General features: G+C 49.0%; 1 protein-coding gene across 1 annotated transcript in view; it reads right to left on the bottom strand.

Moving 5' to 3' along the window:
* The window catches only part of LOC120589342 (bifunctional heparan sulfate N-deacetylase/N-sulfotransferase 3-like), a 90,719-nt gene extending 63,124 nt beyond the window's left edge, over positions 1-27,595 (bottom strand). The window contains exons 1-3 of the mRNA XM_039846905.1: positions 27,397-27,595; positions 21,142-22,272; positions 2,765-2,852 (exon numbers count right to left, since the gene is read on the bottom strand). Of these exons, the coding sequence (XP_039702839.1) occupies positions 2,765-2,852; positions 21,142-22,098 (1,045 nt within the window). The 5' untranslated portion in view covers positions 22,099-22,272; positions 27,397-27,595. The remainder of the gene's footprint in view (positions 1-2,764; positions 2,853-21,141; positions 22,273-27,396) is intronic.
* Positions 27,596-27,903: the final 308 nt, after the last annotated feature.

The raw sequence follows: 27,903 nt of genomic DNA, 5'->3' as shown, positions 1-27,903 counted from the left end.
TTTGAGTTAGCCGACCTCCGCTACAGTTTGCAGAAGCTTTCATATCAGATACAGTGGACAAGACCTCTCCCAACCGTGTCCTTAGCTTCCTCCCGTGTTCTACTCTCCCTGGCGTAGAGACAGGACGTTCAGACTGTGAGCCGTGGGAAGTGCCCACGTAAGGCAAAAGGACAAACCTTTTGGAAGGAAAAAGGAAGGATTGTGGCAGGCGAGTGTCGTTTTGTGGCATCTGGTATTGGCCAAACATTGAGTTGTCAGGAAGGAGTGTTTGCTTATGTTTCATCTTACGTTTGGGGAAGAAAACTTTAATTATACTTAATATTTAGAGTGAGTTCCTTTTACAACACAACATGGTCAGATTTTATCACTGACCTTGTTCTATGTAAATACTACTAGTTACAATAAAGGGGATTTTACTTCTACTCACTCGTCTGTTCATCAGTTCATTTTTTCAATAGATACTGTTCTAGTTGCTGCTGTTACAACAGCAACGTCTTTACGGAATATTCGTTTTAGTGAGAGAAGAGAGACAACAGATAAATAGTTTAACCACAAAGTTCATTAAGCATCCATTTATCATACACTCTTAGCAACCTAGGAATAGACGGAAGCTTCCTTAAGCTAATAAAGAGTAGCTACAGAACAGTCTGTTAAAGGAATTCTCCCCGAGAACAGGCAGGAAGCTGCTGAATGATTTCCCACTTTTATTTAACGTTGTACTGGAGCTAGTGCAATAGGCGAGGGATGGAAATGAAATTCAATAGACTCATGCAGGAAGAAACAGTTTCACTATTCAAAAATTACATTATTGTATCGGTAGAAAATTCGAAAGAATCTACAGATAAACTATAGAATTAATAAGTCAGTGTAGCCAGGTTGCTGGATATAAGGTCAATGCACAAAATCAAATGTATTTTTACAGACTATCAACAAAGAAATGGAAAATAGAAAAAGACACCATTTACTATTGCAACAACAACAACAACAACAACAAACACCCAAGGAATTAATTTAAATAAAGTTTTATCAGGTGTAACCACCTGAATACGCTAAAAGACTAGAAGAGTCAGTATTTAAGATTGCGATTCTCCCCACATGGATTTATAGATTTAATGCAGTCTCAATAAAAATTTTAGTCAGCTTCTTTGTAGATATTGGTAAGCTGATTCCAAAATTTATATGACAATTCAAAGGGGCAAGAACTGCCAAGGCAATCTCGAATAAGACGAACACACTTGGAGGACTTACACTAGGTGATAGTAACATTAATCAAAGTCACAGTAACTAAGTTTGATGGAGACAAATACATCCAATGGATAGCTCCAGCTGACCGGAGAGTTCCAGAGCAGAGCCCACACATATATGGCCGCCGGGGCGGTCTTTTCAATACTTGGAGCCAGTTAGATAGTTTTATGGAGAAAAGAAGTATCTTGACTCCTCTCTCACACTTACACAAACGTCAATCCCAGATGGATCCCAGATTCCTACATTTTAGGCATGTAGGAACGTATTTTCATAATCTCGTGGCATACAAAGATGTCTTTAAAAAGATACAAAAAGTTGACCATAAAGGAGAAAAAGATAAATTGGACTACATTAAAATTAAGTATATTTTGTCCATCAAAATATGCCATTAGGAGGATGAAAAGTCAACCCCCACAACTGAGGAAAGTATTTGCAGCACACGTAACCGACAAATACATAGAATAAGAATACATAAAGAATTTCTAGAAATCACTAGTAAAAGCAGACAACCCAATAGAGAAAAACACAGGTATTTCACCAAACGGGATGTTCCAAAGGCCAATCAGCATATGAGAGAAGCACAGTTTCACTACTCATCAGAGCAACGTACATTCAAACTGGAATATGATACTAGACGTGCCCGCCAGAAAGGCTAACGCCAAAAAGGCAACCAGCGTGAGCCCCGGCGAGGCTCTGGGCAGCAGGAAACCTCATATACTGCTGGGGACAGTGCGGCCACTTTGAAAAACGGCTTGGCATTTTCTACTTAAGCTGGTCATAAATGTGCCACACATGATTAGCAATTCCGTTTCTGGTCGATAACCAACAGAAAAAAAATAGTTACGCCCTCTGAAGGACAGGTGCAAAAATGTTCTTAACTTGACTATTCGGAAAAAGCCGAAGATCGAAACCAACACGACCATCTACACCGGAAAGACGCAGAAAAAAAGAAATTTCGGTGTATTCAAACAGTGGATACCACAGAACAGTGAAAACGAAAGAACTGCAACTGTGCGCGATCATATCTGTGAATCCAAAATGGCGCGGGACAAAACAAGCTGGAGAGAGTAGAGTTCGTGCTCTATCACATCCGTCTCAAAGCCAGGAAGATGAATCTAAGATGTCAGGGCTCAGGACGGTGGCTTTCTCTGAGGGAAGCTAGTGAGAGTCAGGGTGCACGGGGTGGGGGTGCGGGGTCCCGCGTGCTGGTTAGGCATCGCGTATGCTTTGTGAAAATTCACTGAGCACTACACTTACTACTTACGTACTTTTAAAAATGTAAATTATAGTTCAAGAGCAAACAGAAGCCACCAGATAAATACCGCGGTGAATAAACTTTCAAACCATGAACATTTTGTAAGGTAAAAAAATAATAATAATATGCTAAATGGAACTGAATGACAGGAAGAAAATGAAGTGGGGAGACACCGAGGGGAAGTCGGGGTGGGCAGGAGGGCGTGCAGCTTTAAACGGAGTGTCACAGGGGCCTCGATGGGGGCAGTTAATCTGCTTTTCTTACCTGTATGGTAAAATTTCCCTGAAAATCCCAGGTTGAACGTAAAATTTGTGATTTGTGCACGCAAAAGATTCTGAGTATCAAGCAGGGCCTGAAATACATAATATTTAGAAATGTTTCAGGTAGAGAATGGCATTGAGAAGCTCTGAAAGTTATCTTCCTTTTGCATTGAAAGGATAAACCTACTCTTTGATACATGAGAGAATTCAATGATGGAAGGTAGTTTCTTTGCCACTTTAAAAGCAGAGAGAGATTTTCAAGATCACATAAAACACATGCAGATATTTACCCATCAGCTTATAATAAGTCAGCAAAAATGTCAGCTGGAAAGGGGAAGTAAAGTGAAAAGTTTATTCTGCACGGGAAGGAGCTGGGGTCTCGGACATAGAGTCACTCCTTCGACGCCGCAGGACGCAGACGCCAGCCGCCCAGAGACGCACGTGCTCTTTAAGTGGAACCGTGCGAGCAGCAGATCCTTATTTCTGAGATACGTCTTTGGTCTTCAGAATTCAAGACTTTTCCATTTTTAAGTCTTGCCATTTAATTAAAAAGCAGATAAACAAACCCAAAACCATACTTCACACAACTAAAGCTATTCTTAGTCAGTGTCGTTACGTCCTATAAAGTATTTACGATGCTACGAGGAGTTTTTAGTGGAATTCTTTCCTTTCCTTTCTCATTATTTAAATTCCTGTCCCTTCTCTCTCTGTCCATGTCACACACACTCACACAACGGTCGTTGAGCGCCCACCTCAACCAGGCAGAAAGCGACTCTGAAAGGTAGATGCGTAAAAGATCTGAGTCTTGGCCTTTTACACATTTACGCGATATTCTAGAAACAAACACTGACCGCATAAAAACTGCACTGAAACACATGACAGATGCTAATATTATGCCTAGGTGTGGTGAAGAAGATTTACCTCTAGATGATATTTTACATACTTAAATAAGCAGTAATATTTTTTATTTTTATATTGTTTCTATTTTTTATTTTTATATTGTTTCTATGAGCCAGATTTTGGGGGTATCTATGAGAACAATGTTATATATTCATCCATTATTTCCATCTTTTCAAAATATGCTTTTTGCTCCAGAAGCTCGATCACCCAGCAATATTCTCAGGTCGTATCCTCTCTGTTAAACTCTTCATTACTAGAATGATTTTATTCGCCATTCTGTTTGAAACTGAAAGTCGGATATTGCTATTGAACAATGTTATAAAAATGATATTAAAATGTTTTGCTTTGTTCTCTGCAAACATGTCTACGAAGATGTGGTAAGATCTAAAATCGAATCGGAATAAGCTAAGTCAGCGTTGCAACGCCACATTCAGGAACCACACGTGTTCCGGGCACGCAGACCCTCCCTGAGTGCGGAGCCCTGGGCGTGGAGGAGGGACGTACTGCCACCACCTGCGGAGGAACCAGGCCGTGGTCCCCTCCGAGCCAGCAACCTCAGGGACACAGATGCCTGAGTGCTCTGATTATTGAAGGACAGTCATAAACGTGGTGTGGATTTAGCAGGATAATTCACGATTTCATGCATCAGTGGTTATTTTTACAATAACACATTTTTTTCCTCATTAAAAAATTTAAATCACTAGAAATCCCCCTCTCAGGGTCAGTTAACGTGAGGGACTTCCTTCCCATTTTTATCAATAACTGCATATACCTGCAGCTTTAGAGGCAAGCAGAATTAGAGTCAGAAAGTAAACATCAGAACTGTCCCAATTATGACCCGAAATACAGAATTTTCAATTATGCCTTTTTCATTGATATATCATGAGCTTTCTCTTGTCACGTTAATCTTCCAAAACCAGTATTTTCAATGAGTGTAGAATACTGCATCAAATGGGCATATTATAATGTATTTAGCAATTTCATCCTGCTATTTAGCGTACATTTAGATTGTTTACATTTTTGTGGCAAATATACATACTGCTCTGTGTATCGACACATATTTAGATAGCAGTGAAGTAGCTCTTTCTGCAGGAGAAAATAATTTCGCTTATTCTTCAGTAAACAAAACAACTTTACAGCAAATTTAAAAATAATTATGAAAGGATTCGAAGGAACATAATGTCCAATTCAAATTATGAGAATTGCATCATGGATGAAATTCCGTGAAAATTTAACCATTTCCAAAATTATTGTTTTCAAATCTGAATCTATATGCTACCCCACTAACTTAGTTTTTTTTGAGGCTTCATCCTACAAAGCCAAAAAAAGAAAAACAACACTTGCAGGCATTAAAAGATCTAGCTGAAGGCAAAAAAGATCTAATTTAAAGAAATGAGCTCTCAGAACTGAACAGAATAGGAGCTTCTATATATCCTTGGATCGCCTCCAGCTTTCTGTAACAGGATGAATATATCAATTAAAATGAAGAGACAAAAATTAAAAATAACCGCACGCGAGTGTTACACGGCGATTCATGTTCGTGTGCATCGCACGTGCGACGCGCTCCGGGGGGACAGCTGGCAACGTTTTGTTTCCTAGTCGCGCTTCCGGATGACATTTCGACCCGTGTCGTCTTCTGTACCTGAGCGGGAGCTGGCGAGCCGAGCTCAAGCCGAGGGAGGAGCTGCAGCGTGGAGGGCGGCTTCTCAGCACAGGCCAAAACGCAGCGTTTCAGGACAGAACTTTCCAGGTTAGTGTTTTCTCATCGGCCCCACACTCATCAGGACGCAGCAGCCACCGCTGGGAAGCGGTGACGGAGACGTCACGAGCCCCTGCTGTACTTGGCCTTGCCGTAGACCTGTCTTCCCTCACCCTCCACTCCGGGGAGACGTGTCGCACTGCTGTTCCCGGAGCGTCCGGGGTGTTCCCGCTTCGGAGTCCCCCGTCCGGCTGTTCCCTGTTCGGAGACGCACGTTCTCGGGTTCTCGGGTGGCTTCCTTCCTCGCCTGGCTCAGGTGTCCGCTTTGCCGGGGTCTCCTGGGTGAGGCATCCGCCCTCTTTTAAACAAATCCCTCTGTGTCTGGCTTCCCTGGCTTATGGGATCTTCACAGAATTTATTCCCATTATCTTGGTGCCTATCTGCTTATCAGCTTTAACTCCGCATTAGAATCACTGGTCTTACATTGCGACTCCCTACCATGCTCAGCATCTCTTTTAATGGTAAATCCTAGACTGATAAAAACTTTGAGTTACAATTAGTAAGGTGACTCTCAAACTGCGAAAAGAGGCCATTATTTATTCTTTGCTCCCCAGCTTTGTTGAGATGAATAGTGGTTTGTTCTCAGTGACTCCGTTCGGGTGAGGATCAGTGACCTAGATGGGAGCCCTGTAGCTGTCCGGGGTGCAGGGCCCCGTCTAGTCCATTCCCGAATGGGCAAACTTTCCCTCACAAATATAACTTCACATAAAACTGTCGTTAAAACACGGTCAGCGACAAAACCGTCTAGGTCCTACTGTCTCTGTACTACTAAGAAACAGATAGATAGATAGATCGATCGATCGATCGATCCCGTTACTAAGGGAGAGAGGATTCACAGATCAAATTATTTGATCTGTTTCTACAAGATCGGTTAAAAACTTTCGAAAAGTTTTCAAGCATGTTCTTTTTCCACAAATGCTTCTGATATTACAAATTCCAAAGGAGAGTTAAAACATTTTCTGAACGTATGAAAATCAACTGCTTAGTGAAGAGACCCGTGTGCCTCGTGCGGAATTCATTAATGAACCACATCAGAGGCATCAGGGACCGAGTGTACGCACGGAGGCTGCGTGTCAACGCCTACACGTCCCAGGGGACACACAGCCGGGGCGTCGAGGGGTTCGCCGCCCACTGTGTTATTTCTCTTTGAAAACAGGGACGGAACTGCACGGTTTTAAAAGTGGGTGTTGGACAGGCCTCCTGAGAGCCAGTGGGAGCCTCTGCGCTGATCCGAACACGAGCATTCTCGAGATTAATGAAGTTACACAAAACTGACAGCGGACGATTTGCAATTCAATTTGTTTTACAAACTTGTTACTACGGATCACGTAAATTAACAACCCGAGAAAACCTGTCGAGGCGCTGACACGCCCCTGTCCCTTCCCCGGCCTGCCCCGTTCTGCGCCGGAGCAGAGGAACGGTGGGCTCTCGGTTTGGGTGGTTTCGAGTTTCACATTTCTTTGCGTTCTGTGCTGGCTCCCTCGCCGTTCACGATGAAATATCCTGGGACCAACCTGGGAAAAAACACGTGTTCTGTTTTGACCGTGGTCTCAGTAACTGCGGATAGACAGCCCTGAAAACCTTCCTTCGTCAAATTCTGAAGCCATCGTTTCGACAAGGAATGGTCTAAGCTGTTATTTCTGACTCTTTCAGCACTGTATTTTGACTCTCGATGTATATATTTTAAACTGGACGCCACTGCGGCTCAGCTCGACGTTCGTCGCTTTTGCTCTTTGACAGGTATTTTCACAGAAAACAAGTGGGGACTAAGGTTGTATTGCCAACGATTCTGCTTATTTTTAACTTCACTCGGAACGCGGGTGGGAATTGAAACTTTAGAAGGAGAAAAGGTGACGTAATAGGATCTCTCTCCTCTCACGCCCCTGGTTCTGGGGGGTTTCCTGTGCCTGGCAGCACCCCAGGCTCTGCGAGGGGACAAGTGTTCAGGCCAGCCTCCCACGCACTGAAACGCAGGCCCCCAGCTCGGCGCTCTCCCGGGAGAAGAGCAAGTCTGAATGTGGCAGGAGTGTCACACTTTTATCGTGCTCTGTGTGTTGTCCTTTGTAACAGAGAGAAAGCCTGGCATGCAAATTGAAAAGGCTCTTTGAAAAGCAGTCATTCTCAGGACAATGACTTATGCCTTTCAGAGCCCATTCCCTCACTTCCCACCCCCGCCCCTCGTCATATGCACACTGGAGACGCTCCAGGTCTAAGAGGTGGTGACGACCGTGTCATACGCGGACGCCTAGGACAGCCTGGGGCTCGCGGCTGGGAGGGTACGGCCACTCGGACCCGAAGGCAGCACACTCAGAGCCTCAGGGGGACTCTCCGAGGGTCCCTGGATCTGTGGCTGTGCGGGTGGGGGCTGGTGGGAGGAAGGCAGAGAACATGGAACTCGCAGGACCCTTCGCCAGCTGGGCGGGGTCTGGCTCCCCAGCCTTCTCAGCGGCCTTGCCCAGCGGCAGCCCACGCGGGGGTCACGGCCACCCCCGAGCGAAGCCGAGAGCTACGGAGGACCCGGCAGGAAGCGGACCTGGCTTTGCAGGCATGTGTGTGCGTTTCGGGGGGTGCTGAGTTCTGTGCCACCAAGAGGATAACAGGGCAGGGGGCACTAGCACGCTGCGATCCTGCTTTTGAGATAAAAATAATGTAGCTTTACACTGGCATTATTGCTCAAAATTCTCAAAAAGCGTTCACATGTCCACTTACGGGATTCTTTCAGCAACTCGAGAGAGGCGGGGCACTGACCGTTACTGCCACGTCACATTTGAGGAGGCTGAAGCTCAGGGACTGAGTGACTGGCTCGAACGCACACGGTGAACGCGAGGGAAGGGGGTCTACGCCCGTTTCCGTATGGCCCGAGCCGTCCTGTCTAGAAACAGAAGACCCCGAACGTATCTGGACTAATATACTTTCCAAGTGTGATGTCTTATTTAGACAAATCTTTCAAAAATGTTTTTAGCACGTAAAACAGCCACCAACCATATCATTAGTCTCTCCATATTCATAGTTTTGTATTGGTGTCGAAAGATAATGTTTTGCTCATATTTTTTCAATCTATAGTCTCTCCCATATTCATTCATTCATTCTCTCTATATGCCGCGACACACAAATAATAATACGACAATAACACACACACACACACGCCAGGCTCACAAGACACACACACACACACGACACACACACACACACACACGCACACATCCTTTCTTGAGCATGAATTAGAGCATTTGGAATGGAGGAAGCTTGGACCGAACGGGCGGAAGTTCAGCGTTCATAAGCTCGCTCGTTTGTACTACGGGGCGGGGCGGAGCGGAGCGCAAGGCCAACGTCCTGAGAGCTGAGGTCAGAGCGCCCTAGTGTGTCCTCCACAGTGGGAACGACTTCCCCGTGGACGCTGAACGGGCTCTTCTGCCCTCGGGCCGGGCCGGTGGGCAGACTGCTTTCCCATGAAGGTGGCAGGAGGCGACTCTTCTACATAAACGCCTCTTTCACTCAAGAAGCAGGTGTCAGAGGGCAGGTGGGCGGTGTCTGCATGACTGACCTTGAAACTGTTAGGGCGCTGGAAAAATCTGTGGAAACGACGGTTTCTAGGGACATGCGCACACGAGGGTCTCGGTCTCGTCAGTGACTCAAAGAAAAACTCGGAAAAGATTTTACTACTTTGTTGTAGCCTGAGTCTTTATTTCCTAACTCGATGCAAAGAGAAAGTCACAAAACTACTCGCAAAGCAGCCCAGAGTTTAAACAAGCTCCAGGAACGACACTTGAGGCCAAGATGACGAAACTGAAATCTTACGTACCTTGTACGAAAGGGGCTGAGGAGTTCGTTTGGGGCGTGAAAAAGTTATGAGGATGTCACAGAATGTTTCAGAAATAGGCACAGGGGAGGGGAAGGTCCCTGAGGGGGGAAAGTGGGCCTTCTCCCTCCCACATTCAAGTGACATGAGCCTTCCCCGCAGGAGGCTGGGGATGGAGCAGAGCAGGAGTCTCAGCCGAGATCCTCGCGAGGATTTCAGGGATGTGTGAAGCGGCCAGGCGGCCAGACGATGCCCACGGTAACCGATGTTCTCAGTGAGCGCTCAGGGGGCCGACGCAGCCAGCACAGGAGTCGAACCCCGAGGGAAAGCGACAGGTGGACAGAGGGGAATCCCTCATCTCACGGCTTCGGGTTCATGAGGCTACGTTATGTATCTGTCGTCTTTCCCTCTAAAGTTCTTTTTTAAGGGGGCAAAGAAGAAAACAAAGCATAACCCACCAAAGGGGGAGCATATCTAAAATTTTAATAAGAACCGCATGACCAGTGTGAGCGCGGGGGGAAGCCTGGATCGACAGTGCTTTAAACGGGAAGAAGCAAGGCTTCCGGCCCCTGTCACCTGCCCGGCGTGGCGGGTGATGCTGGGTGATGCTGGGTGATGCTGGGTGATGGGCTCGCCCTCCGCGGCAGCCTCGGTTCATGGCGTCGGCTCAGGCTGTTGCCATTAGCGCTTCTTTCTCTTCCTGTCTGTTAAAGACTGTACGTGAATTCCGGGTGTCTTTGGGCGGTTTTGAGACTTGGCTGAAAACTGGACTTTTTTGTTTTGTTTTGTTTTGGAGTGTCTTGACGTGGTGAATTTCTGAGAGAGCTAGAAGCATTATTTCAGAAGACTTTTTGACATGGTCTGCTACGGTCAATAAAGATTTCGGAAAATTCAGAATCTTATTTCTGTGGCGAATCTATAGCAAACTTTATTCCGGGGTTAAGAAGCAATCGCTATTTCTCCCAGCCTGATTTTTATATGAGTCGCTTTAAAGAACGTAAAATCGATTTTCTGTGCGGATTGGAGAGAAAGAAAATTCCTATGGAACTGAGTAAAAAAAAAAAAGTCTGTTTGCACCTTTTTTGTTAGTGTAGCATGAAGAGTCTATCTGCTAAAGTTAAAAAAGTGAGTTCGCGTGACTTATCTGATGAGGGCTTGGTTGTTATTGCGGGATCATTATAACTTACTTTTATAATTTGTTCAGCGTCGTGGCTCTTGGAAAAGCCGACGTGCCACAGAGGTCGCCCTGCCTGCCTTTGGCAGAGACGCCGCGTCGTTCTTAAGGTACCCGAGACAGGTTCAGAAGCTGCCACGACCCAGGACCTCATATTCCAACAGCGGGAGGAAAGTATGTCGCTTGTGCTAGGGACCCGCAGGCTGTGGCGCAGACGGTGGCATCTGGGCCACACATACAGCTCCACCCCCGTGTGCTGTGTGCACGTGTCCCCGGCGGGAGCAGGGGCGCTGGGGGAGTCAGCTTGGGGTAGGCACGACGAGGCGCGGTCCCACGGGGGGCGGCCGCGTTTGGCACCTGCTCTTCGTTTGCAAGTCGCACGGCCCTGGGAGATGCCCGCGTCTCAGTCTGGGTCCCCTTGTTATAAAATGGCACCTTCTTGACGAGGATGCTGTGCAGGGTGCCTGAAGTAGTCCACGGAGGCAGGAGATCAAACGATCACCTGAAAACACGTGTAGGTCTCGAGAGACGCCAGTCCTTTCTCTCCACCCTCTCCTGCTAAGTGCGTGGGCAGCAGCAGACGGCACACGGGCACACGGCACCCCAGGGTGCGCTGGGGAACGGCCCGCGGGTTTAGCGAAGGGGGAGCCGTAAGCAGCCCCGAGCACGGGGCGCGCGCAGCCGGTTCTGGTGTGACGCTGGTGTGTACTGGGCGGGGGGCACGGAACGTTACTGGGTTCTACGCTAAGCGTGGATGGGCGACGTTAACCCAGTCAGCACCTGGCCGTTGGATTATCTCAGTGTTTTCAATAACTCGTCGGGTTAGTATCAGTATTGAATCCATTTTACAGACGAGGAGACGGAGGCACAGAGGGGTGAAGTAAATTAAGCAGAATTTAAAAACTGAATTTTAGTTTAGTCTTAAAAAGTAACATGGGATATTCCTTTGCAAGAGGACTACGTAGTTTTGGGGTTACTTGTTTACAGCATGAAATCGATATTAACTTTAAAAGCATGCGTTAAAAACGCCAATGAGCTGCCACAAGAGTCCACGAAGCAAAGCTTTCACGGTGCTGGGAGACGATTCTCCACGTCACTCCCATTGCCGTGTGTCTCGTGAGCGGAGGCCCTGACGGCCTTGGCTTTGTGCTGTTCTTTTCAAGGACGTTTCAAGGACGTTTGTAGAGAAGGGCAAGGGTGCGTACCTTCCAGTTACGGACGGCCACGTCCACCTCCGGGCGAAGGGCATTCAGGCTTAGGACCCATGATAAAAGATTTGAGTTCCCTCGTGTAGAGGGACCCACTGCATGCGCAGGGGACGCGTCCCATCACCCGGTAGGAACTGGGACCTGGAGAACCAGCTCCGATGTGGCTGCTCCGGCTACCGCTTCGCAGTGAGGGGCAGGGTACCTCTGTCTGCGCCCACGAACCTGGGGCAGGCTGATGTGTTAGCCGGCGGGTGGGGTAACATCTCAAACCCTTCTCAGGCCTGACAAGTGGCAAGCGCACAGGGATGTGGGTGGGAAAGAGAGTCGTCCCCAAGGGCTGTGCTCCGTGACGGACCAGGGACGCCTGAGGAGGACGTGTGTGTGCGCATGCAAAAAAACAAAAAAAACTGGCAGGGGAAGCAAGATCGCTGGAAGCCTGGAAAACTAATAAATATACATGACTGTAAACAGCTTTATGAGACAGGTACACTGCGCTGCACATGATTTATGGGCTTGCTCCTGGCTTGAAAATGAGCTAGATTCACAAAAGCTGTTAAAGTCTCCTGAGGTTCAACGCTGCAAGACATTGCTTCACGTCTATAGTCTCAGGAAGCCATTAGGTTGGTCTCCAACTCTTTGCAACTATTAGATCTGGCACCGAGTGGAGAGAGAAGGGTTAATTTACCGTGAGGTATAATTCACAGTTAATAAATTGTAACAAGCAGCAGGAAGTAAAGAAACAGGAGGTTAATGGGGTTACAGCAAAGAAGCATTTTTTTTCCCCTCCATAGTTACTTAATTAACACAGTTCATCCTCTGGGGGGTGGGGGTGGGACAGGAAGTAATGAGACCAGAACACAGTCCTTACCTCTAGATCTCGCTAAATCTGTTTAAAAGCAACACATTACTTCACATGTAACGAATCCCTCCTTCAACGCTGAAAGATCCTGCCGTACGTGTCCTTTAATTGAGAAATAATTACGTAAAACTGAACAGCACATTTTGTAACTCAACGTACTTTAACGCCTACAGGTAACGTACATAATCTACCACTTGCGTTATGTGCATCATCTAAAAAATAAACCGAGCGTTCTGTGCACACGATGGCAGTGCGTGCTGGGAATAATGGACGCATCCGTGCAAAACACCTTCCGTCAGATGCGGCATCACTCGGAGGAGATGAAAGGGAGCCAGTGAGTGAGGATCCGGTTCGCGCCAGGCCCAGCCTCGTTTAGATGCTCAGGCGAGCGTTTCCATCATCCTTGTTTTAAGGGCGAGGACGATACTCAGGTGGGTTGAGTGACTTGTCAGGTCTCACGACTCGCGTGGATCTGAGGTCAGAGCTTCACTTGAGCCCAAAGCCGTCACCTTTTCACTTTTCAAAGAAAGATGGGTTCCAGGAAGACGAACTTATTTATGAGCCGAGGTTCACCTTTGGTTTTCCAAAGTGGGGGTTTCATTCTTTTTTTTCTTTTTTTGGCAACAAAATGAATTCAGTTAAGCTTCTTCCTTAGAGCAAAATAATTCATGTCCTTCATAAGTAGTCATTGATATGTCCCCATGGAAAAGATAAATCCTTCACCATAATTTCTTTAAATAATTAACCCACAGACATTATTGAACTTATTTTATTACTCTGTGGTAGGGACAGTGAAGGACATTAAAAAAAAAAAAGGCACGCTACATAATCTAATCGCATTCTGACGGAGAGGCATATGCGTAAAGTGAAGGACACTTTGTGATCTGGAACTCCAAATGAGACTTTCCTGAATTAATTTAGGAACAGGACGTTCCCTAAAAACGGTACGAGATAAGGAATCCATTCGGACCCTCAGCCACTTCTGCGACCTCTGAATATAGCTGAGCTGTCGCCTTGAGGGGACGCGCCCAGGACTGCCCGTCTTCCGTCACCCAGGGCCAGCGCGTTGCGTCCCATCATCGTGCCAGCGAGGCCCCGACTTATGTTTTTCAGCTTCTCCCTGAACTCTAGACTTGCAGACCCAACCGCCCGCACGTCTCCGCTTGGACAGCTAAACGACCTCGCGAACTTCACAGTCCAAAGGAGGCCTCTCGACGCCCCGCCTTGATAGTAGAAGTGCCACGAGGTGGGTGCCATCTAAGGACACGTATTTAATCATTTCCATCAGCAAGTCCCCTCAGCTACATCTCCAAAACACATCTCACGCCTGCCACCTCCTCCCCACCGCGCCTGCTCGCCCGGTCTGCGATGGCCGCCTGTCTGGGTTCTCACCATCCACCATTTTCCTACACAGCCCATTCTCCATAAGACGGTCAGTTTGATTTTTTAAAAATCCTAAGTCAGACCTCATCGCTGCCTTGCCGAGATCGCCAATGGCTGCTCCCAGAAATTACAATAAACTCCAGCTCCTCCCCATGGCCAGCCAGACCCCTGTGGTTTGGTCCCTGCCTGCCCTTCTGAACGAGTGTCACCCCAGGCTCCTTCCCGTCCACTGCACTCCGGTCAGACCAGCCTCCCCGGCCACCGAGCTTGTTGCGTGAAGTCCGTTTACACGGACTCTCTTGCCCAGGTCCGTGTCTCTTGCCCAGGCGCTGTAGGCTCATCTCTTCCTCGGGTCTCAGCTCAAACGCTGCATCCGAGAGCATCTCCCTGCCCGGCTTCCTGCTCACCACCCCCGGGCCCAGCCCCGGCACCTCCCACCACCCTCGACGTCACCGAACCTGCTTTACTTCGTTCATAGCTCCCTTATCTCTACCTGAGACTATTGTATTTGCTCGTCTGTGTACGTGTTTTTATCTGTTCCCCTCATCAGAGAGGTACGATGTTTGCAGGCAGAGAGCTTCGTCTTGCCTACCACTCTGTCACCAGCTCCTAAAAGGTGCCTGGCACATAGCAGACGCCAAATCATATTTTTTGAGTGGATGACGAAAAATGGTCTCATTTTCTTCTAGCTGATTTTATACCTCCAAGGTGTTTGGAAGAACCAATTTTAATCATTTTAGAATTCCTTCCAAAAGACTGCCCAAGTAGTCTCTCCCAGTGCCTGATACATTCGTAATAATAATAAAAAAATTTCAATTTATCGAAGTCCCACTGGAGTTAAGCATTTGACAGACACCGTCATCCTCGCAGACGACATCTGTGCTGTAAAGGGGGTACCGGTCCCTTTTCAAAGATCTGGAAACCGATGGTGAGAGCCTGAGAAACTCGGGCCGGTCTGACTTTAGCTCCCAAGTTCTCTTCAGCAGGAATCTTATGATCAGCTATGTAGCTGGCAAGGAAAAGTAACAAGAAAGATAAAATGACAGAGAGCGTGTCGGTCTATGAAACTGTGGAAGCCGAGAAGAGAATGGTCGAGGTCCACTCACGGTCAAGGGTAGAACAGAATGGTCCAGGTTTCTTAAGTGCGAGTGGCCGGGAAGTTTATCCGAACTTAGAAGCTTGTGGAATTTCCCACGACAGCGGACGGCAGCGCGTCCTCGCAGAAACGCCTCCGACGTCACAAGCAAGTTGGGCATCAGGGGGACGGCTCGCTCAGGGATGGCGAGCGGGGACTCTGTTTGGTCAGCTGGTGCTGGGCTTCCCGCCACGCTGGTCCAGACAATGTCACAGCGTCAGGACTAGCACGAACCTCCAAAACGAGCGAAGGAACTCGGAAAAGGAAAGAGGAACCCAAGAGGGGTGCTGGTGGCTTCTCCCCGTCTCATCTGCAGGAGTCGTCGTGCAGAGCTCACGCACCAGCTCACGCACCAGCTCACGCACCAGCTCACGCTGTCGGAACGCGGGACGAAGCGGGCACCTGACGGCAGAGGCTGCATCTGTGCCAGGAAACGCGCCCCCTCGGTCACGTGAACGGACGAGGTGACTTACGACATGTTAAACGGGGGCGGGGGGGGGCGGGGGCAGGGACGGGCACCTCCGAGCGGGCCTCGTCTGTCCCCGTGTGGAGGGGCAGCGTCACACAGCTCATCGACAGGACGCAACGAAGGCCGGGAAGTGTCCCTCTCCCCCTGGGCTCCCCTGAGATGCTGACTGCACGTCTGCTGCAGGTTAGCGAATGGGGCGAAAGTCTAGTGAATAGTAACTAAACGTTTTCGGCCACAGCCAACAGGCTATATGTAGTTAAAATGGATTTTCATCATAATGTCTTATTTCTCTTCAACATGTTGTCAGATAATTTTTGTTAAAATGGTGAAGAAAAACCCCTAAAAGTGTTTTTCAGTCTATCAGAAACCAGGTGCAGCTGGGCAGCCGGGGGGGGGGGCGGGAGGTGGGGGGAGGGCTCAGCTTTCGGGGCCCTGCCGGCCTGTGGAGCTGCAACCACCCCATACTGGCTGCAACATCTCACGCAAGTTAGTCATAGTCTATGAATATCGGTTTCTTTATATAAAACGATGGTGCTCATAGTCATTGTTTCTTAGGATTTCTGTGAGAACGAAATGATAATGAATGTAAAACACTTAAAACAATGCATGCTCTCAGTGAGTATCCTATTTTGGGAATGGCTAAGTACCCCAAACTCGTCATTATAAAATCATTACATCTTTTATGGGCCTAACAGTATAAGCATAGAAATACAAAAGATCTTTTCATATTTTGCTTAATTTTCTAGAATTATGGAATATTATATAAAAAGAAAACCAATCCTCAGCCCAGAGAAGGACATAACCCACTAACTGGCAAGCAGTAAAACTCTCTCCTTTGTTTTAAAATCCTCGGTAAAACCCGTGTTGTGTTGTTCATCAGGGGGTGCACCGCACCCCTCAAGTCCCGTCGCAGCCGTCTGAGAGAGCAGACGCTAATAATGCCCTGACTGAGCTGGACGTCTCTGGAGCCCGAGCTTTCGCTCAGTTCCTCTGGGCCCCCTGCGGGCCCCGTGTGTGGGACTCCTCGGGGCCCGGCTGAGCCCTGGCGCTGCCCGTGAGGCCCTGCTGTGCAGTACGGAGCTGTCGGGAGGAATTTTCATTTCCCTCCTACTTGGACTTTTGGAAGGTGACTGACTGTCCTGGCCTTTTCCCCAAACGCTTGGTAGCTCAGTTCTTTTTCAGTGACTTCCAGAAGCCCCTGGCTTCCCCTTGCTGGGCGGGGCCTGCTGCTGGGAGGCCAGGTGGGGCAGCAGAGCTCACCTTTCCCCAGGGTTCCAGCCCTGGGCAGCCCCCCTAACCCCCAGGAGCACCGGCAGCCTCACACTGAGAGCGCTCGCTTCGGGGGCCCCTGGCTTCCTGCTTCGATTTTCAGCACGTTCTTTTTCCTAGGGGCTGGGGATCTTCCGTTACAAAGTGACGTGACAGTCACTCAAGACCCTCTCTTCTGTGGCCACTTAAAAATGTAGTTTAAAGGGGTGACCCACAAGCAGCAAGTAAGGCAGAGGGAGCATGTGGACATCTTGGGAGAGGTCTGGAGGCTGCCGGGGGCGCCCCTGGGTGGGCTCAGAGACAGTAGCTGGCTCCCCATTTTTTATTGGGTGTCAGACAGTTCCACCAAGTCCGGAAGAGAATGTGAGTTGCCGCAGAAGGAGGAGGGGGAGCACAGTGCGGGGAGGGATGCGCCTCAATTCCAGTTGTCAGAGTGTTCCTGCAGAGGGCTCAGCGGGACCTGGGCAGGCCACCTCTCCCAGCCTCTCACCAGGCACTGACAAAGGCACACGGGGGCCGGGCCAAGGGAGTGTTCGTCCCTCTAAGAGAGAATCTGAATGGTTAGCATCCGTCAATCATGCTGTGCTTTAAAGTGTTTTCATGGAAGAAACATCTACAAACATCGCTGACCCTCTCCCGAACCCCCTTCTGTACGTGCAGGTGGGGGAACTTTGCGGGCAGGTCCCAGAACGCAGGGACCTGCAATGTGTTAGCCTAAGAACACGAGTCCATGGCGAACTTGAGACTTGTCCCTACCGTTCAACAAAACACGTCTTTTGCTAACTTCGATTTCGCCGAAACTAGTACCGCCACTTTCGAAGAGTATTTTAATCGTCTAGGCTGTGCTGTCCTTCAGTTCTTTTAGGGCTGTGGTTTGCGGCTTGGAAATTCCGTAACTAACGAGGGCACCGCCTCCAGTCTCCTTCCTCACGAAGAGCGATATATTTTGCGCCATGTCACAATTTCTTTTGTGGCTTCGAGGCTCTTTAAAACGTGCTCATATTATTCGACAGCCAGGTAGGCAAAAACTGATACTGCATTGCTAATTCTAATTTTCCACTTAAATAAGGAAAGACACTTTCGTTTCACAGGAGGAAGAAAGTAAGACTTTTGCCGTGATTAGTATAGTAGTTAAAATTCGTATCACGTACCATCTTTCTCAATTTGCAAGTAACATTCTATGATATCTTTGTCTGACATTATTTTGCATTTTCCTAATACTTTAAATAAGGAAAATCTACTTGTTCATGAGTGGTAATAACCAAATAAAAGACCTTGATTAAAATATTAATTGTGTCCTATTAATCACCAACCCCATGACCTTTTCTCAGACCCCATGCTGTCTGTCCTTTCTTCCTGGGAATGAATCATCCCCTCCCTAGGTAGTTAGTAAAACCCGATCACCCCAGTTTGCACGGAATGGCTCAGGGCAAACCATGCACCTTGGTCACCCCAACTCCAGTCCACACTCCAGCTCGTCTCTGTCGTCTCTTCCATAACAGAATGTCTCCCCCGAGTCCTCCACTCGCCCCTTCTCCACGTCTTAACCCCGCGTTTACCCCTGAACGTCCCGCGACCTCACCCCGGCCTTGATCACTCCATTCCCACGGATTCTGCAGGAGTCCCCAGTGACCGTCATCGTTTTCCAAAGCCGCGTGCCGGTCCTCACCGCGGCTGGATTTTATGCTGCCGGTCGCACCCTGCGGGAGCATCATGGCTCCCTTCCTGGCGTCTGTTCCTTTTGATTCTTATTTACGGGATCATCTCCCTCCGCTTATTTTCTGAAAGGCAATTTCCCTCCAGATTCCACCCTGTGCTCTTCTTCCTTTATCGTGCTATCAACCTTCTCCCTGGCTTTGAAAGATCTCACGAACTTGCACGCGTGCATATAGGAACCGTGCCCTATAAAGAATGATGACTTCGAAATCTAGACATGCTACCCAGAGTTCTCCTGTGAGCCACTACCTGCTGAACGTCAGTACCTGTACGTCCCAGACGCACCTCAGTAACACTGAAATTTTCAGTGGGACCTGCAATGACCTTCACTACGATCCTCTTCCGTTGATGTTGAGAGAATCAGCTGTTATTCACCTATGCTAAAAATCTTCATGTCACCTTAGATTATATTCTCTTTCCTCTCCAGTGATCCATGACTAAGCTGTTCGTTTTTACCTCCTAAATAGTTCTTAAGTTAGTCCTTCCTTCTCCACCCTTATTCTGATTTTGAGAAATCGCCTACTTTTGTCTGAATATCACCCCCGCAGCCTCCCAAATCATTATATCACTCCAGTCTCGCTGTCAAAATGTGTCCTACTAAACAGGGCTGTACAGTTCCTGGCACGCAGTTCACAGGGCAGTGCTTCCATGGCCGGACTTAAAGCCACGGCGACTCCTCGCTCCTGTACTCACCACACTGCAAGCCATTTACCCACCAATCTACCCCCACCCCCCGCCCCCCGGACCATGAACTCAGTAAGGGGGAGCCACGCTTGTCTATGTTCGTTTCTCTCATGCCCGCCCGCCTCTGCACCTGGCATGTGACACGGCCATGTCCCTTCCTGAGCACCGTCTGCCACTTCTGGGCCTCCGTAACTGTCCTCTCCCCTACCCTCTCTCCTAAAGGGATAAGACCAAGGTTTGCGATGCTATCTACACATCGTCAGAAATGCATGACCTGTAGTACATGCTTGATACTCAGTTACAGGATGAATGAACGAAACAATGAATGAATGAGCGAATGAATATGTTTAGATTCTCAGGGCAGCTGACTACGATGAATTAGTGTTTTGTGACACAATCATAGAAACAAGTTAGAAGTAATTCTCAAACCCAAATAATTCAAAATACAGTTGCTTTTAAGTCTTCAGGTTGGTTAGAAAATATATTCCCATTTAAATGTGAACAATTCATAGACTGTTTTACACACGCCAAATTTTTATCTAGTGTGTTCAGTAAGGCTTTTTCATACCCCTTAAAAATGGCTTAACCTTAAGGACACATTGTTTTTTGTATAATTTTAGAGGCTATAGTAGGGTTTGCATAAAAAACTCAGAGATTTATCTAGCATATTTTTAAATGGCATAACGATATGTTTTGGCAGTTTTTACTTGAGTAAAAACCAAAGTAATGAATTTTACTTAGAAATAAAACCTTAAAAACATTTTATCCTATTTGGAAATGAAAAAATTGAGAAGAGAATGATGTATCGTTTGTAATTTTCAAGCATACAATAAACATTTAAACTACCAGCTTGGTTATTTAATTCCACCACATATTCAAAAGTATACTTCAAAAGACTTAATGAAAACTAAAGCACAACTTCTTTATTAATTTCTATTGAGATAAAAGAAAGAGTCTAAAATGTTGCCAAGAATATTTTCTTCTTTTCGGTCTTTAAACTCTCTTACGGTAACGTTTACTGGTCCTTGTGGTACCCTTAACTCATTTAACTAGCGTGATGAAAATTACCATCATTTGCCAGATGCTTAGTGTCTGGAGGAAAGAATGCAGTTTTCAAGACTTTTTCCCCCCATCCAATTTCGTTTTTCGTATTTTACCAAAAGGTCAAAGCTTCGCGGAATAAAAATTGTGTATCAAAAGTCTCTCCTTTCACTCTTATTAGGAATCAGATGTAGTAAAACAGAAGTAGAATTTTACGGCATTTTGAATGAGAAATGAAGGTAGATGTAGATCATTTTAATTTTAAATTTCGCTAATATGAAATAACCAGTTGTTTATGCAACACAATCTATTCACAATAATAACCCACTATTTTCAAATAATTGTTTTCTATTTGAGGACAGCAGTTTAACATAACAAGAAATCTAATACAATTTAAATGCAGTATGATAGGCCTCACATATGTACCAGAAATATCAGATGAATTCTAAAGTTAATTTAAATCCCGTGTTTATGTGTGAATAAGTAGCTTGTGTGTTCAGAGCTCTCCATATTTAGTACCGCTAATTATCAGTTTCAGAAAAAATGATAAGAGAAAATTGGTTGCGCATTTGATTCCAAAAATATCTGAACTTGCTACTTACGTGATCTTTAATTTTTGAAAATTTGTTGGCGTATTTATTATCATGTAAACAAATGCACTTTGATTTCATATTTAAATGGACTAAATTTTAAATGAATAATAGTTTTCTAAGGTAGACAGTTTCTGGAAAGTCGTCGAACAAAATGGTTTCTACTCTGTAGTTTAAAAGACACAGGGAAAACCATTTCAGGCTCCCGCCACACCAATCGGCCCTTGGCTGCCATCCCCATATTTCTCGATTCGGAGAGAAAGATTCTCCACTTGGTTGTCAGGGCTGTGCCGAGGCTGCCCTGACTTAAGTGACGACCTAAGTGACGTCTCGTGGCGCGGTCCACGGGCCTCCCGAGGGGACAAAGCGGGGGAACGGAAGTGGCAGAGCCTTACCTGAACATCGTTGACGTTCATGCGCGTCCCCTCCTTCCCCACGAAGATGTCGTCGATGTCCACGAGGATGTACCTGTCCAGGGACAGCGCCAGCCTCTTCCCCGACAGGAAGGACACGGCGTCGATGAAGACGAGCTTGTGCAGCCAGAAGGTCAGGTCGTTGCCGAAGAGCACGCGCTGGACGCCGTCGCGCAGCCCCAGGTCGTGCACCACGGTGGCGTAGGGCGCGCCCTCGGCGGCGGGCGGGGGCGCGGGCTCCGGGCCGGTGGCCGTGGCGGACACCACGGGCTGGTAGGCGGGGTGGCCGAGCCGGAAGCCCGTCCAGGCGGCGCCGGGCAGCGGCCCGCGGTCCAGGCGGGCGGGCTTGGTCACGCGCAGCAGCGGCGAGCGCGGGTTCACGCAGCAGGCGCGCACCGCCAGGCCCCCGCGCGCCGACAGCGCCAGGCCCTTGAGCGGGGGCCGCTGCGCGTCGCCGTCGCCGGCCCGCAGGAAGCCGATGACGCCCACGCCGAAGTCCGCGCAGTACTTGTCCAGGAGGCCGCGGTGCCCGGGGTCCAGGTTCGTGTACTTGAGGATGTTCTCGTAGATGATGAGGATGTACTTGCCTCGCGCGTTTTCCGTGAGCGCCGGCAGGTCGCCCTTGCCGGGGGCGATTTCAACGTGGTAGCGGAACCGCCCGGACTCCAGGACGGTGACGATGTCCTGGCCCAGCGGCGAGTACTGGCTCTCCACGAACACCAGCACGGTGGGGTGCGTCCGCGGGGCGCGCGCCAGCCCCGGGGCCCCCGCGGCCGGCGGGGCGCGCGGGTCCCCACAGGCCCCCGGCGCGGCCGGCTCGGACAGGCCCGCGCCGCGCCGGTAGCGGGCGTACAGGTAGTACGCGGATACGACGATGCTCAGCGTGCACAGCGTGGCCAGCGCCAGGACCGTCCTCCGGAAGTGCCTGTGAAGCTTCATGGCGGCGCTCGTGCCGCGGCCGCTTCCCTCCGCCCTCCCCGTGGAGCCCCCGTGAGGAAGCGGCGGCACGGAGGGAAAGACGGGGTTCGGCTACGTGCGCGGTCTCAGCCCATGGCTTATGTCACCATCGCCGCTCATCGGTACTGCTTGATCGGGACGCACAGGAAACGCAGTCTGGAAAGTAGAATAGAAGAGAGCGAAACGTAAGCCATCGGTCGGCGGCATTACAGTGAGCGTTTTTATCCGTGGCCCCGCCCCAGTGTCGGGCAGGGGGACTGGCGCCTGGTCGGTGAGACGCCTCCCTCCCCCTGCCAGGTCTGGACGAGGACGTGGGAGGGGGCAGTGTCCGAAGCCCCGGCAGGGGTTCCTGTCCCTCACTAAGCCTTGCCTCAAACTCTGTAGATGACATAGACCCAAGACCACAGAGAGGTCACCCGAGCCACACATGTGATGCCATCAGGCTCTTTCTGTTTAATTACATATACTGACAATTCATAACCGTTTGGGCGTATTTCATTAAATGCTACAGCGAAGACACTATTTTTTTTTTCTGTTAAGTTGTTGACACAATGAATTTTGACCTATTTACATTTCAAATCTGTTCGACAAACAACCCAAGCAGCCAGAGAATAACCCTTTCAAAACGCAGATAAGGTCTCCCAACCCCAACGATCGATCGATCGATCGTTTCGGAGCTGTGTATTTGCAGAGTGAAGTTTTTCGAAAACCAGGACGGTATTTTGGTGAGATGAACACGAGCTGTAAAATACTGCCCGGCGTGCGGTCAGCCCCGGCGTGGGGTCATGCGGGGTTCCCGTACTTCCGGGCAGGAGACGTTCACCCACAAACTCACCTTCCGAGTTATTGTTTCTACTTTTTGGAAAAAGAGCTCAGTCATTCCATATTCCTTCTGTGTATATATATAAAATACACTGAAAGCACAGCGGGCCGTTGAATAACATCCTTTTGTTCAAACCTTGATGAGAAAAAAAATTTTGGATTCTGCGGCAGGGCCTCCGTCCGCGTGGGGTCATCTGCAGGGCTGGGTCCCGGCCGCACCCCACAGGTGTGCAGGGGGCGGAAGGGCGCGTGTGCGCGGCCCCCTCCTGAGTCCTCGCGGTGGGCGCGGGGCGCCGTGCGTGCGGGGTCCCGCCGGCTGCCACGCAGTTTATCTCAGCGTTTCATGGGAGAAGTGTCACGGGGTCTTCACGTAGCAGTTCGCTGGTGTTTTGTGAAAAGTGCCGTGGGAACTTAGCTCTCGTTTCCCTCCGTTAGCCCGGGCCATGTTGGTTTCACCTTACAGCCCCGCACGGCCGAACGATGCGGATACGTGCTTAAAAACGCGTTAGGTGATTTTGTCGTCGTGCACACGTCATGGCGTGCCCTTGTCCCGGCCTAGAAGGCCACCCTGCTGCTGTGGCCGAATGCGCCGGCCTCCTCTGGGCCTGGCAGTGCGGTGGGGCCGTTCACACGCGCTGCGCTCTCACGTCGCATGGCCATGACGTCACTCGGCTCCGTCATGAACTTACCGACCGCGGCCGCGTGCGCGGTCCGTCACCTGACTACGGCGCGTGACTACGCTGGTCATCGACTGCCACAGTTTCTAAGGGCCTGTCAATGATGTCAAGTAAGGACTTCCTGTATTTAAAAAAAACCATAATCGAAACGATGGAAACTTCATAAAACACCTCGTCATGCTATAATTTCAAATCTTTTTGCACCTGAAAAATTTAATAACTTTTGAAAAATAATAAGAAAGAAATGGGTGCTTTTTACAGCTTAAGATTTTTGGAGTCTTATGGTCTGGACACTGCAAGAAAATATAAATATATATAAAAAAAATTTGAGACAGCCAGCGCTGGTGGAGATCATCATGTTTGGTGGTTTTCACACGACTAGGGCTCACTGCATCTGTCTCTGACCAAGTGTGTCGCTTTGGCCCCAGCTCCTTCCAAGTAAAACGATGGTTAGAATAAATGACCTCCAAGAACATTCTGGTTCTAAAATTCTGCGACATCACCTATGAAATGTGCAATGGACAATATTTTGAATAATACATATTTGCCTATGAATAATATAATATTATGGAGTATGACTGCCAGATCTTTATTTACAAGATAAATATGCTATTTATCCTCTAAATTATATATCATAGTTTATTCATTTAAATAATTAGGGTATCTATGCAATTCACTCAAATATTTATGGGGTAATTGTCTTGTTATTTAAAATATAAATGTTCTCAAGAGGGAATTTCTTTAAAAGGTCCAAAATTATGGAGTGTGACTAGAATGACCAACGTTAACGTATGGGGCGCGAGCACCTCGGCCACAGCCATAAATCAGGTACCTCCAGAGTGCGCCTTCCACCAAATCTCACTCCAATACCTGTCTTTCGCATTCCGATATTTTTCAAAATTCAGCATGGCTACAGTTGTCTTGCCATGCATCTGGTTTTAAAAAGGAAAACATCTGTTTTCCACCAAGGAAACATCAGCCATTCTTTAATGACTTGCCATTAACAGAAGGCAGAGGGAGCAAATTAATTTCGGGACGAGAGGCCGTTCCACACACACAGTGAGCAACTGGATCTATTCAAACGCACATTTTGCAAAGTACTGCAGTGTCAAGGGAAGTACCTGCCTGTTTACTGTGACCCATCTTTTCCACTAACACCCACCGTCATCCCAAAGTAAATCAATTTCTAAATGAAATGGAATCATGTTGAAGTTGGCAGTACAAGAAATGTGAAAAAAAAAAAAAAGATTGCCATCTGGAAAACGAGTATTAATAACTAAAGAACTTCAGGTTCTAACACAAATGAAAGATGTTTAAAAGATCTTGACAATATTCCTCTTTCACAAAATTAGTGTCGAAAAATGCATTGAGAGGCCTCGGATGCATTACATGAATGTGTTAAAGGCAACTCAGTAATATTAAAAATTGACAATGAATGTGTTTCTCTGGGAAGGACCATGTGGAGTGTGTCGCGTTAACCCCGCTGTGGCAGGCAAGCGAAATACTGATTCCCACGGGGGACGACCGAGCAGGCGCCCGTGAAGGACGGGGGTTTGTAAAGCTGGACGGGGGGTTTGTGAAGCCGGATGGGAGGAAGGCTGCACGGGGGCCTTAGCTGTGTTTGGTGCGTGAAATGGAGAACGTCTTTCTCTGGCAGTTGGCCCTCCGTCTTCGTGGTGACGTAGGAAGGACAGAACGCCTCCTGCCGTCCACTGAGGCAGGCGAGCACCGGCCCCTGCCGCCTGCTCTCCGCTCCACCTGCGCGGCTTAACCAGGAACGTGGCTACCTCTGTCCCCGTGGGCCGAGCCGGAATGTCCTAACAGCGGGCGTCAGGATGACTGCCAGGGCGGTTTCAGGACGCCATCGAACGCTCGCCGTTTTTACCTTCCTTCAGCGTCGAGGGAACTGAGCTTCCCAGCCCAGTCTCTCGTCATCCGCCTGTCCCGGGAGATGTAAAGGTACAGGTCAGCTTTTGGCTGTTTTAGGGCGGGTCACACGGACCAGAGAGGCAGAGCAGCCAGTCTGCAGAGCGAGGGTCATGCCGCAGGAGCAGAGAGGAGCAGCGAAGGCGGAGGACGGGGCGCCCCGAGGTGGCCTGAGTCCCGGTCCCTGATGCTCCGTGCCCGGGGTGCAGCGACGAAGCCAGGCAGATTCCTCCTCCAGAACTCGGGCATCTTTTAGAACAAGCGACACTGAACCCAAATGGGGTAGCGAGAGAGGGAAAAGGAGTCGCCCAAAGTGGACCGTGCATACCCCACCAGATGGAGTGGTCCTGGGCGCCGCGCGAGCCGGCTCGGTGGCGGGTGCTGAGCGATCGTCTCTGGAGGGAATAAACCACCGTTTCGTGTGTGGGGGAGCAGTCGTAGCAGTCACTGGAGTGGTACGTGGGTCACCTGTGTTACATCGAGAGGCACATCAAGCACAAACATTTGAACGCCCGCAGAGAGACGATGTGATACAGTCATGCACTGTCTAGTGACATTTCGATCAACACGTGACAGACTGCATGTTCAATGGACGTCTCCTGAGCTTATAACGGAGCTGAAAATCCTGTCACCTGGTGACATCGTAGCCATTTTAAAGTCGTGGCGTGACGCGTTGCTCGCGCATTTGTGGTGATGCTGGTTTACACACGGCTACCGCGGTGCTCACCCACACACTTACGCACAGAGCGTGATGCTTGATGATAGCGACTGTTCCCTGTTCATGTGTTCGCTGTACTACATTTTTTATCAATATTTTGGACTTTGCTCTTTCTGCTTATAAAAAAAAAAAGTTGGCTGAGAAACTGGCCGAGTTACGCCGACACCAGCCTCGTCCGCCCCCTGCTTAACCGTGTCTCTTGACTGTATCATTTCCCCTGGTGCTCAGTCCGGCCTGGGGCAGTGTTGGGCTTGATGTAATCTCTTGTTGTTATGTTCCTCATCACCCCCAAGCATACAGAATCCACTGCCAATGTTGCCAGCAAGAGGCCAGGTTGGGTGACTCACCCGGAAGCAAAATTAACAGTGATCAAGGACCACGAAGGCGCAGACCAGTGATGGGTATTGCTCGCCAGCCAGGCACATCCCATCCCGCCATGGCCACGAGCTCGAAGAACAAGGACAAAGTGAAGAAGCTGTTCGAGGCTCTGCTTCATCGAAGGCAGCAAGTGAAATGAAAATTTGAGAAAGGGCCTACATCGGACACTCCCAGGACCTGGCCCGAAGGCCAGACGTGGAAGGGTAACCCCCTCAGCACCAGGGTGCTCACGGCCATGGCAGCGTTTGCCTTCGTTGAAAGAAAAGGCTGAGCCTGACTACGATGTCGAATTTACTGCCAGCTCTGGGTGGTTTAAAAGATGCCGGAATCATTCTTCATTATAAAATGTGAAAGTGAGTCGTGAGTCAGCTGGTGCTGATGTGAAAGCAGCTGAAGAATTTTTGGAAATTCTAGATAAGCTGATTGTGGAGGAAAATTACTTGCCAGAGCAAATTTTCAATGTGGATGAAAACTCCCTATTCTGGAAACGGATGCCTGAAAGGGCTTTTATTCGTAGGAGGCCAAGTCAATGCCAGGCTGTTAAGGACAGGGCGACAGTCTTGGCTGGGGGAAATGCTACAAATTGCAGGCTACGAACTGACGCCCTTGTGAGCCGGCTCAGTGAGCCCCCTCACCCCGCCTTCAAGTTGGTCATTAAGCGCACACCGCCAGTGAGCCAGGGAGCGACCAGAGGCACGGAAGACCCGGCTCCTGTCCCCAGGCGCCCTCCTGAGTCGCGCCGTTTGGAGAGAAACACACCTTTCGAGATTTTGCTTATTGTTGATAACGCTCCGACATCCTCTCTTGGTGGCGGTCTGCGTCCCGATGCGAGAGTGGCGTTTCTCCCTCCAGACACCACCTCTCCGACCCAGCCAGCGGCACAAGGAGTCGCAGCAGCTCGTCAGGCCCAGGGACCGAGGAGGACCTCTGCTCCGGCCGTCGCTGCCACTCAGGCGGACACTGGCGAAACCTGAGGGGATCACATCTGTGACCGCGTCAGGGACCGTGCTTGGCCTTGGGGCGATGCTCCTGGGAGGAACGTACGAATGGCTTCTGGGAGGAGACACACAGCAGGTTTATCTGTGACAAGGATGAGGAGGCTGCGAAAACCAACAAGGCCAGCTGAGATGGCAAACGTCCTTGGCCGGGGGTGGCTGACGATGACACCGAGAGCTCCCAGAGGTGGCTCCTGAGGACCTGACTGAGGAGGCATTGTCGGGACTGTGACAGGGACGCGTAGCTGCAGAGGGGGCAGGAGCAGAGGAA

This window comes from Pteropus medius, unplaced genomic scaffold (genome assembly GCF_902729225.1).
Source record: "Pteropus medius unplaced genomic scaffold, Ma_sr-lr_union100, whole genome shotgun sequence".
NCBI lineage: Eukaryota > Metazoa > Chordata > Mammalia > Chiroptera > Pteropodidae > Pteropus > Pteropus medius.
This window is presented reverse-complemented; position numbering and strand designations above follow the sequence as displayed.